Source organism: Salmo salar, chromosome 01 (assembly GCF_965601325.2).
Source record: "Salmo salar chromosome 01, fSalSal1, whole genome shotgun sequence".
Classification (NCBI taxonomy): domain Eukaryota; kingdom Metazoa; phylum Chordata; class Actinopteri; order Salmoniformes; family Salmonidae; genus Salmo; species Salmo salar.
The window spans coordinates 96,741,903-96,753,670 of record NC_138291.1 but is presented as its reverse complement, the minus strand read 5'-3'; the positions used below and the strand labels follow the sequence as shown (position 1 = coordinate 96,753,670).

General features: G+C 39.0%; 1 protein-coding gene across 2 annotated transcripts; it reads left to right on the top strand.

Moving 5' to 3' along the window:
• Window positions 1-4,959: 4,959 nt before the first annotated feature.
• On the top strand, window positions 4,960-10,800 carry LOC106610676 (protein phosphatase 1G). 2 transcript variants are annotated; one of them, XM_014210139.3, is made up of 11 exons: window positions 4,960-5,043; window positions 5,440-5,582; window positions 6,825-6,894; window positions 7,031-7,116; window positions 8,106-8,235; window positions 8,413-8,846; window positions 9,164-9,271; window positions 9,505-9,739; window positions 9,892-10,021; window positions 10,145-10,244; window positions 10,341-10,800. In XM_014210139.3, exons 2-11 carry the CDS (start codon window positions 5,472-5,474, stop codon window positions 10,527-10,529), a joined length of 1,593 nt encoding a protein of 530 aa, XP_014065614.1. In that variant the 5' UTR covers window positions 4,960-5,043; window positions 5,440-5,471; the 3' UTR covers window positions 10,530-10,800. The 2 variants fall into 2 exon arrangements, with proteins under 2 accessions (XP_014065614.1, XP_014065622.1); XM_014210147.3 differs by lacking the exon at window positions 4,960-5,043 and adding an exon at window positions 5,048-5,228.
• Window positions 10,801-11,768: the final 968 nt, after the last annotated feature.

The window sequence follows — 11,768 nt, the reverse complement described above, 5'->3', positions numbered from 1 at the left end:
ATATGACATTTAATTAAATGTCTTTATTCTTTTGGAACTTTTGTAAGTGTAATGTTTAACGTACATTTTTATTGTTTATTTCACTTTTGGTTATTATCTACTTCACTTGCTTTGGCAATGTCAACATATATTTCCCATGCCAATAAAACCCTTAAATTAAAATAGAGAGAGATAGAAAGAGAGAGACCACAAATTCCAATTGGCTATACTTAAACTCTTTAATATCATTCTCAGTTCTGGCATCTTCCCCAATATTTGGAACCAAGGACTGATCATCCCAATCCACAAAAGTGGAGACAAATTTGACCCCAGTAACTACCGGGGGATATGCATCAACAGCAACATTGGGAAATCCTCGGCATTATCATTAACAGCAGACTCGTACATTTCCTCAGTGAAAACAATGTACTGAGCAAATCTCAAATTGGCTTTTTACCAAATTACTGTACGACAGAACACGTATTCACCCTGCACAACCTAATTGACAAACAAACAAACCAAAAAAAGGCAAAGACTTCTCATGCTTTGTTGATTTCAAAAAAGCTTTCGACTCAATTTGGCATGAGGGTCTGCTATTCAAATTGATGGAAAGTGGTGTTGGGGGAAAAACATATGTCATAATAAAATCCATGTGTACAAACAAGTGTGCAGTAAAAATTGGCAAAAAACACACACATTTCTTTCCACAGGGCCGGTGGGTGAGACAGGGATGCAGCTTAAGCCCCACCCTCTTCAACATATATTTCAACGAATTGGCCAGATCATCAGTTGGCACTAGAAAAGTCTCCAGCACCCGGCATCAACCTACTAGAATCTGAAGTCAAATGAGACCTGGCTCTCAAGAGAAGACAGGCTATGTGCACACTGCCCACAAAATGAGGTGGAAACTGAGCTGCACTTCCTAACCTCCTGTCAAATGTATGACCATATTAGAGACACATATTTCTATCAGATTACACAGACCCACAAAGATTTAGAAAACAAATCAAATTTGATAAACTCCCATATCTATTGGGTGAAATATCAGTGTGCAATCACAGCAGCAAGATTTGTGAGCTGTTGCCCCAAGAAAAACGCAACCAGTGAAGAACAAACACCATTGTAAATACAACCTGTATTTACCTGTAAATCAAATGTTTATTTACTTTCCCTTTTGTACTTTAACTGCATATCATTACAACACTGTATATAGACATAATATTACATTTGAAATGTCTATTCTTTTAGAACTTTTGTGAGTGAAATGTTTTATTGTTTATTTCACTTTTGTTTAACTATTTCACTTGCTTCGGCAATGAAAACATATGTTTCCCATGCCAATAAAGCCTGTTAAATTGAAATTGAGAGAGAAAGAGAGCTTCTCACAGAATCACACCTCTCCATCTGGACAGGCCCCTTTCCAAATGTTAATCACAGCAGGGACCCCCATTTTTCAACCTACATCAGGGACAACTCTCTTTAGAACACTTTGGGGATAAACAACTGCTGTTTTTTTTTGGGGGGGGGGGGGTTGTTGTTTTTAGGTCCTCACTTTCTAGATTCACTTTCTAGGATGTCAATCATCAACTGTTTTCAATCGTCAACAACAATTTCCACATCAAGTTACACTGTGTCAAAACTTTAGACAATTAGTATACGCTACAGGACCATTTATAAGACTATATACGTACTTTTATAAAACTAACCACACATGCATTTCATGTTTAAAACTTTGTGTTGTTCTTGCCTAGAGATAAAACAATGGTCTTTAAACACCTATGCTAAACTTTGACCCATGATAAAGCACACTGGGTCCAGATCAACTCAGCCTTTTCTGTGTAAATCTGTGAGTTACATGTGCCACCTGCTTCAGTATATCGATCAATGATAAGGTAACTTTATTTTACCATAAGATTCAACCTGTTCAGTATAGTCAGATTGGCTTGACTCTGACAAATGTATATATAATTTGAAGAGCATGTAGCCTGTCAGAATCAGAATATTAGTATGTGTTATTTAGACATATCTCACTCCAACATGATGAAAGGCTTTGAGGTGTTATTGGCCACCACCAGGCGTTTGGCATTCTGGCAAAACCAACCTGAGCACTGGTGTGTATCTCCCCCCTTGTGTTTAATGATGAACTAGGCAACCCTTTCAGGCTCCACTAACTCTGTTCCCGTTCCCAGGACAGAACAATCTACCCCGAGAGAAGGGGATTCTCAAATGTTGTAATGGTATTACAGAATTACAAGCAAACGGGAGTTAGAATAATTAGACAAAACAATAGGAGCAATACCAACAGGACAGGACAAGATATCGGCACTAAAAATCTCATTTGTTTTTTCCCACCTACTGTTATGTATGCTTGGATACAGTGAAGAAGTGGGTATACTCTAATTTTGTAAAACATTTTCCAAATGGCCCGCCCGGCGAAGGAAAGGCACCCTGTGTGAAAAATTATATGAGAACAGTGACAAACACTGAATGACCGAAAATTATAAATCCCATATTGGTCTTTCACAGTCAGGCCAACCCAAACTGTACTGTGCAAGTAGGCTAACAGTAGGCCTACTATTGAAACAGATAAATGAGGCTTTCAACTGAGTAAAAAAATGGCCACTGGATTGAAGCAAATAATCATAATATCATTATGCTAGATAGGAATAGGCTACTTTGTAGCAAGTTAACATTTATTTGAGAAGTTTATTGGGAAAGCCTTTCTATCTACCATAAGATGGTAAGGCCTATAATGGTAAGGCCATTAGCATTGCTAGATTTTTCTTGTTCCTCAATTGTTTGAAACCTAAACCTATTACTTGAGGCATGTCTTACCTTGCTTCAAAGTAGCCTATAGTCAAAATTCCACCATAGAAACTTGGAGGCAATTATATTATATTGACTTCCTTATATGCATTCTGTTCTATTGGTTTTCTTTCAACTTTCTTTCATTGTCTAGCAGCCAAAGCCATTATCCAAGTCATATTTGCAACCCATGATAGTTATTGCATCTTTAGATCTCCCCTCTTTCTACATTTCTAATGGATATTTCCAAATCTGTCCATGAAACCTCTCGCATGTATGGTGCACATGTTTCCCGCAAGTTGCATTACCGCCATGAGCACATTGCTGCGCCTAAAAAGTGAATAAATAATAGTTCATCAACATTTTAAGCTAAACATTCAAAAGCATCTTAAGGCTAAGTTCATCATTAAAACGTTTATAGGAGCATCGTTAATCTCCGAGCTGTTTCCCAAAACCATCCTTATTAAAGTTGCGCTTGAAATTGATCAAATCTAACACCCGCTTCAGACCACTGGTAGAACAGCAAAGTGCTTTGTTAGATGCTTTTTTCCCCTCCCGTGTCACTTAAATACACAGAAGATCTCCACTAAACATAGAAACGCATGGTTTATCCCTCTCTATTTGACCACTGATAACTTCAGAACAAAGTTGACTACAGATACAACATTGCCAATGTCTTTACAATTGATACAAACAAGCCACATATCAAAAAAAGTTTAAAATGAAAATCGAGAAGACTGCATTCAAATATAAACAGTACCCTAGGCTATATAGCCTATTTCAATCATATTGAAATACATGTCATGATCAATCAATTGACTTATATTTTGCTAAATGTAGGCTCTATCTGAAACTTGTCTCAATATATTTCATGACATGTAGCCTAACGTGCGCAATGATGTGCCAAATTTGTGATTTTGTGCATTTTCATTGGATAAGCTTCATAATAAGCAGCCTCAGTATTTGCAGCCATAGGTGGTAATATCTCTCTAGGTCTCGTCAGTATTGTGAAATAATTATAATGTTAAGGTAAGATTTGAATGGAGAAAGCTGATCAGAGAGCCTTTATTTCGATCCTATCAGTAGCCCTATCGACACATGCTCCAACTAGCACTTAGCGAACATTCTTTTTGTGTGGTGTTTTGGGAAATGCATGTTAGGCCTACATCTTCAGCGGTTGTAGGAAAGATACATCGTTAACACTCGTAAGCCTAAGTTCCATGCCATCGAGAAACCGGTCCCTGATCTGTTCCATCAGCTTTATTAATTCATATGGCGTATAGTCTACTTCCGCTACACTACTTTGATATGCATCGTGGAGATAAAGAAGTTAGCAGGCCTATACACAATGCCCATTGAAAAATACGTGGGTATACAACATATACCTGCGTAAACCCTCCACTACCCCACTGATTGCGTATTTAGCCTCTCTTTCATGTCTACTGATTAAATAACTTTATGTTAAAAGGAAAATATACGAGGAAAGGAAATAGCAGTGGTGGAAAAAGTACCCAATTGTCATACTTGAGTAAAAGTAAAGATACCTTCATAGAAAATGACTCATGTAAAAGTGGAAGTCTAAAAGTATTTGGTTTTAAATATACTAAATGTAATTGCTAAAATATACTTAAGTATCAAAAGTACAAGTATAAATCATTTCAAATTCTTTATATTAAGCAAAGCAGATGGCCACATTTTCTAGTTTTTATTTATTTACTGATAGCCAGGGACACACTCCAACACTCAGACATAATTTACAAATTAAGTATGTGTTTAGTGAGTCCACCCGAACAGAGGCAGTAGGAATGACCTGGGATGTTCTCTTGATAAGTGTGAATTAGACAATTTTCCTGTCCTGTTAATCATTTAAAATGCAACGAGTAGTTTTGGATGTCAGGGAAAATGTATGGAGTAAAATGACCATCATTTTGTTTAGGAATTTAGTGAAGTAAAAGTAAAAGTTGTCAAAAATATAAATGACAAAGTAAAGTGCAGATACCCCAAAAACCTACTTTAAAATATTTTTACGTAAGTACTTTACACCACTGGGAAATAGGGATCTACTCCAACGTTTGTTGGCCACACTAGAATCGGTGGCTATGGCGACACCACATGGACGTCTTTGTTCATTGCAGTTAAAGTTTTGGCGCACTTTCTGAACGGACTCTTTCTGAACGCCCCTGCTCACAAATAGGCATGCGTATTTCTCGTTCATCACGGCGTTTCCGCTTCCTTTATGCCTCCTGTTCTTTTTGAGAGGTATGTTTATAGCTAGCTATGTTGTTAACGTTTGCAGTTACACGTGCTGGTATTTTCCCGTACAATGTTCCAATTGTGACTTACTTTTAGGCCAGAACTGTTTTGATAGCAACTATAATCTTCCGCTTGATGGTGTTTGAAGTTTACCATTTGGCTTCTCTTTAAAGGAAATGGCTCGTTTGCGAGTAAGAACTGTAGCTAGCTATGCTCGTTTGTTAGCCTAGCCAACGTTAGCTATCAATAATATTAAGGAAGCCCTTTGCGACAATTGCAATGTTTATACTCCACTGCATGATATAAGGAATTGTAAGATGACGTTGGAGCATCTGTGTAATTTAACTGATTACCTTGTTTTTGTCCTGCTAACGTTAAATCGGATTTTCCAACACCAACTAGATTGAAACCCACTGTTTGTTGGTAGCTACATCATGGGAGCTTACTTGTCGCAACCCAACACAGTGAAGTCCTCTTCCAATGGTGGAAACCAAAAGATGAGCTTCGGCTTTGCAGCCATGCAAGGCTGGCGTGTCTCTATGGAGGTAAGATTATCTAAACATTGCTTGTTGGATTGGATTCAGCAGTAATTCTTTGCCAATGCTGTCTAGTTATCACCTAGCTAGAATGCGAATTACATGATTTGGTTTAGACGACAATAAAAAATCTTTATCTAACTGGCTGTAAGGGATAGGTAGTCCTTATATAACTTTATAACGTTTGGCATCTTAGGTAACTAGCTATATGATTCCAACCATTAATGTGTCATAGTGTTAACTTAGTTGAGGCTTAAATATTAAAGTCAACGTTGTTGTGCAGGAAGACTGTTTGTAGCTAACGTTAGCAGGGTAGCTAAATTGTTAGCTAGCTACAAAACTAACTAGCTAGCTATGTAGTTAACTTTCCTGCATGTACTGATATGGAGATTCCACGCAAAATTTGATTTTGTATGTTCCCCTTTAAAGCCACGCCAGTAAGATGTGCATACCATTAAGACTGTGCCAGCAAATGCATCCCATTACATTTTCACATTCAAATGGCACTAGTCTGATTAGTGATTTATACGATCTGGTGGAAGGCTCATCATTTGTTTATTTATTTTACCAGGTAAATTCACTGACACATTATCATTTACAGCATCTACTTGGGGAATAGTTTTCCAGAGAGAGGTAGGGGGATGATTGAGTCAATTGGAAGCTGGTGATGATGATTATGTACAGTTGTGGGAAAAGTACCCAACTGTCAAACTTCAGTAAAAGTAAAGATACTTTTGTTATTTTCTATTAATCTAAGTCACCCAGTAAAATTCTACTTGAGTAAAAGTATTTAGTTTAAAATATACTTAAGTATCAAAAGTAAAAGTGTAAATAATTGCTTATATTAAGCAAACCAGATGGCACCATTTTTTATTTACAGGAAGGGGCTGAAAGCCAGGGGCACACTCCGACATCATTTACAACCAAAGCATTTGTGTTTAGTGAGTCCGCCAGATCAGAGGCAGTAGGGATGACCAGGGATGTTCGGTTGATAAGTGTGTGAATTTGACTGTTTTCCAGTCCTGCTAAGCATTCAAAATGTAACTAGTACTTTTGGGTGTCAGATAATTTATGAAGTAAAAAGTTACTTTTCTTTAGGAATAAAGTAAAAGTAACCCAAAAAAACTAATTCAGTACTACTTTAAAGTATTTTTTTACTTAGGTACTTTACACCTCTGATTCGGTATGATGAGGATTGGATTGGGAATTTGGCATTCCATGAGAGTAAAATGTTTTTGTTTCTTGCAACAGGATGCTCACAACTGCATTTTAGAACTGGATGATGAAACGGCCATGTTTTCTGTGTATGATGGACATGGAGGTACTGTGTATTCTTACTATCCCTAAGATAAACCTTTTTGAGCATACCTTGGACTTGTTTTTGTTAATACCGGAGACTGTTAAGCTAGTTACTTTAATTTAAGTAATCAAGACTTAAAATGCTTTTGCCTTCACAGGTGAGGAAGTTGCATTGTACTGTTCCAAGTACCTACCTGATATCATTAAAGAACAAAAGGCTTACAAAGATGGCAAACTGCAAAAGGTGAGTGGAAGAATGCATTTGGACTAGGGAAAGGAATCCTTCTGACATGGGCAGTTAACTACTTTTTTTTTTTTTTTTTTTACAATTTAGCCTTCATTTAACTAGGCAAGTCAGTTAAGAACAAATTCTTATTTACAATGATGGCCTATTGGGGAACAGTGGGTTAACTGCCTTGTTCAGGGGCAGAAGGACAGATTTTTACTTTGTCAGCTCGGGATTTGATCCAGCAACGTTTCAGTTACTGGCCCAAAGATCTAACCACTAGGCTACCTTCTGTTGGATATGTAAGAATTAAGTAGGCCTACCAATAAATCATGTATTTTGGGCACCCTTAAAGCTACAATGTAACTTTTTGGGCGTCATGACCAAAATAATTTTACTTTAGTTTGTTTAGTAAATATTTTCTTAACTCTATTTCTTGAACTGCATTGTTGGTTAAGGGCTTGTAAGTAAGCATTTCATGGTAAGGTCTATTATACCTGTTGTATTCGGCGTGTAACAAATACAATTTTATTTGAAATATGCGTAGAAATGTGTTTTATAGATATCATTTACATTTACGTCGTTTAGCAGACGCTCTTATCCAGAGCGACTTACAAATTGGTGCATTCACCTTATATGTCAGTCATTGAAAGCAAGTCGACGAGGTGTATGTTCTATATGCTCTATTTCTATGCTTCCCGTAAAGTTTTGTTATTGCGTATTTTGTCCATCAGCTGTAAATAATCTAGATTTTTGGTTATGGAAAATATTTCACAGCGGTTTAGATGGTACAATGATTTTCTACACAATGGCTGCTTGTGTTGCCACAAACTATTACAATTTAAGCAACTAGGAAATGGTGGAGTGATTCCTACAATATTGCATCTTTAAACGATATTAGAAGTGAGTACCTACCAACTTTGGTTGTAGATCTTGTGCTCTTTGTCAAACTCCTCCATAGGAGCATACATTGTCTTACTGGGTGGATGCATGTCGATGTGTTTCAGGCTTTGGAGGATGCATTTCTGGCAATTGATAGCAGGGTGACCACAGAGGAAGTGATCAAAGAGCTTGTTCAGATAGCTGGCCGCCCACAAGAGGAAGCACCAAATGAAAAAGTTGCTGAAGAAGATGATTGTGAGTAGACTCCAGCAACTGCCCAAGATCTAGTAAAATGATTGGTCACATACGTCTTTAGCGGGTGTAGCAAAATGCTTCATATGTAGTTAGACATTGCTGTGGCTGGAATCATAAACCATTATTCAAAACAAATCATTTGTAATTCAAACCCATGTGTTCCTTTCCCTCTGTTAGTGGACAATGAGGAGGCAGAGCTTTTGCATGAGGAGGCCACCTTGACCATTGAAGAGCTGCTCGTTCGCTACGGACAGAACCGCAATGCACTCAAACACAAGAAGCTCTGTCCGGAGGGCAACAAAGAGTCTGGGGAAGGTGAACCACATTCCTATGGGGAGAAGGGCATCAATGGAGAAGTGGAGGGTGAGATGGACAGCAATGGGAAGGCCAAGGCTGGTGGTGGTGCAGGATTCTCCAAGCTGCGGGCCTGCAGGAGAGCAGGAGGGGACAGCTCTTCAGCGACAGGAGCAGCAGGGTCCTGTGAAGGAGAGAAGGACACCGGGCCTTCCTGCTCTTCCTCAGCGGCTCCGGCTCCGGGAGACACCAGCTCCAAGTTCTTTGAGGACAGTGATGAGTCGGGGGAAGAGGAAGATGAGGGAAGTGAAGAGGAGGTGAGGTGGAAGATCAAGCCTTCAGGAATTACTGTAACTCTGGCCAACCCTCTACCTGAAGAGCTACTGGGTGTGTAGGCTTTTGCCAACAGTTCTTACTCACCTGGTTAAGATAATCATGGTCCTGGTGAGCAGCTATTGTCTGAGATTCTGGTTGGAGAAAATGTCTGCAGAAGGACTGCTCTCCAGGGGGAGGGTTGGCCGCCTCTGCTGGATCACATTACCCCCACTGGATTTGAACAATTAAACAGTCTAAGCTTTTTATACTTTTTTGAAAGAATCGTATATGGGTTAATGATGTAATTATGCTTCTACAGGATGGCAGTGAGGAAGGTGAAAGCAGTGATGATGAAGAGGAAGACACTGAAGAGGGAGAGGATGAGGAGGAAGAGATGTGCTACCCTGGAATGGATGGGAAAGAAGAGGTAGAATACACAGCTTAATTTAGATCCTGCCATAACCCTAAAGGAAACCTAAACCTGAATGGAGAGCCTGAGTAGCCCTGGTTGTTGTAATGGGGCTATTCATGTCTATCTGGAGTAGTGGTCACTTTTTGTCTCACTAAATGCAACATTTTATCCTGCCTTTGTGTTTTGACCTGGATTAAACTGAAGGCGGCTATTCTCCGATAAGAGCTTTGTGTCTCTACCCCTCCTAGCCTGGCTCAGACAGTGGCACTACAGCGGTGGTGGCTCTGATCAGAGGGAAACAGCTGATTGTGGCAAACGCCGGGGACTCCCGCTGTGTGGTGTCTGAGAAGGGCAAGGCCATAGACATGTCCTACGACCACAAGCCAGAGGATGAGCTGGAGCTGGCCAGGATAAAAAATGCTGGGGGAAAGGTCACCATGGACGGCCGCGTCAACGGAGGACTCAACCTCTCCAGGGCCATCGGTAAATGGATCCTCCTCCTGCATATCCTAGCCCTGGCATTGGTGTTTCGATTGAAGTATCAGGCATAGTTTCCAGTAAAGAATGGCCTTGCTGTTGAAGAACGGGCATCAGACTGAAAGGACATAACTGAATGGCCTTTGTTGTGTTTTCAGGCGATCACTTTTACAAACGAAACAAGGCCCTTGGCCCAGAGGAGCAGATGATCTCCTCAATGCCTGACGTCAAAGTGCTCACCCTCAACCCGGAGCATGACTTCATGGTCATTGCTTGCGACGGAATCTGGTACAGCTTGTTTGATAGTAGCATTTTATAGTACTGTTTTCTCTTAAATTAGGCCGTACTTCAATAATCAATTTGTGAAATGGAACCACCTCAGAATTCCTCCTTAATGAGTGTCATCCACAGGAACGTCATGAGCAGTCAGGATGTTGTGGACTTTGTCAGTCAGAAAATAAAGCCTGATGCCAGTGGCGTTGCCAGGCCTCTGTCCTCCATAGTTGAAGAGGTAAGCGATATAGCTTCTTTTTTTTTTTGACTCAATCCCCTGTATGCATAAAAAATTTTAACATTGAACTATGAACTTTTTATTTGGTCTCCGTAGCTACTTGACCATTGCCTTGCACCTGATACGTCTGGAGATGGTACAGGCTGTGACAACATGACCTGCATCATCATCACGTTTGGCGCTCACCCTGGCAACAGCATGGCCGACATCACCAATAAGAGGAAGCCTGAAGAGATTATCCCAGAGAAGAACGGGAATGACAGCAAGAAGTCAAAAAGCCAATAGAACTGCCAATAAGTAGAATAGCTCCAGTCCTTTTCACAAGCCAGGACTTTTTCTCTGGAAACTTTTAAAGACAGTGGTCTCTGGAATAGGATGAGTTTTAGTTAATGATACAAGATACAAGAATAAATGGAAAACAGAAAAACATTTTCTTGGTGTGTAATTGATTTTGCTTATCTGCCCCATTGGAAACGTGACTCCTAGTGTACTGTTTGTCACCACGCCCTTTATGTATATACTTGTTAATTGAATAAATGCATTTTCTTTAATTATGGATCAATGTGACATTTGGTGCATACTTCTGACACCATTGTAATTACAAATACATTTTAAATGTGATGAGTGACATCTTGTCTACTTTACCAGGACAATCCCTGTTTGCATTGGGCACATGTCCCCTGACAGAACACTTGAGAAACTACTCAACAGTTAAATAGATTTAAACATAAAATGATTCAATTCATGTAACATTTTATACTAGCTGTATTTTTAATGAATACATTTTACATTCCTTGCACTCACTGATTCCCAGAACTTAACCAACCTGCTGAGTTAAGGCCACTTGCTATTTAAATGTCTCTCATACCTTGGTTTGCACATCCTACCTTGGTTTCTCTAACTATGCCTTGAATTTTGCATTACTCGATTTACGTTCCAGGTTTAGCAAATGCTTTTATTAGTGAATAAACTATTCAAGGAACAGAAGCTCCTCACTTAATCTGTTTGTATGCTGGACTAAAAGGACCACTCAGTTAAAGGGATACTAAAATATATTTTAGTACATTTATTACCTTCAGAGAACATTGTGAGTTGCACATGAAAAATCACATGAATATTTTTTTCTTCTCCCTAAATCAATAAAGTTGACAAACCTGTAATTTTGTTTCTATGTAATCAGTAATGGATATGGCAAGGTTGCACAATCATGTAGCAAAGCACTAAAGCATCATGCCAATAGTTTCAGAACTAAAAAATAAATGGTTTGGAACTAGCCTGTTTATGTGATCATTCTACACCGTCAAGGAGTGGAATGAAAGCACAAACTGACTGGTACACAGGCTAGTTGGAACTACTGTTCCCAAAATACTAGTGAGATTAGTTTATTTTACTTGGTGAACAAAGTTCTGATGTTGGTATCCAAAAGCAAATGGAATTTCCATACCATTCAAACTTTCTTCATCTTAGATTTTCAAGATATGCAACAGATCAAATCCGATACAAAGATGTCATCATAGGTATGCA

Coding starts and splice junctions, on each gene's coding strand:
- LOC106610676 (XM_014210139.3), top strand. CDS start 5,472: ATGGGAGCTTACTTGTCGCAACCCAACACAGTGAAGTCCTCTTCCAAT. Junction 5,583..6,824: donor GCTGGCGTGTCTCTATGGAG/GTAAGATTATCT, acceptor TTCTTGCAACAG/GATGCTCACAACTGCATTTT. Junction 8,236..8,412: donor AGTTGCTGAAGAAGATGATT/GTGAGTAGACTC, acceptor TCCCTCTGTTAG/TGGACAATGAGGAGGCAGAG.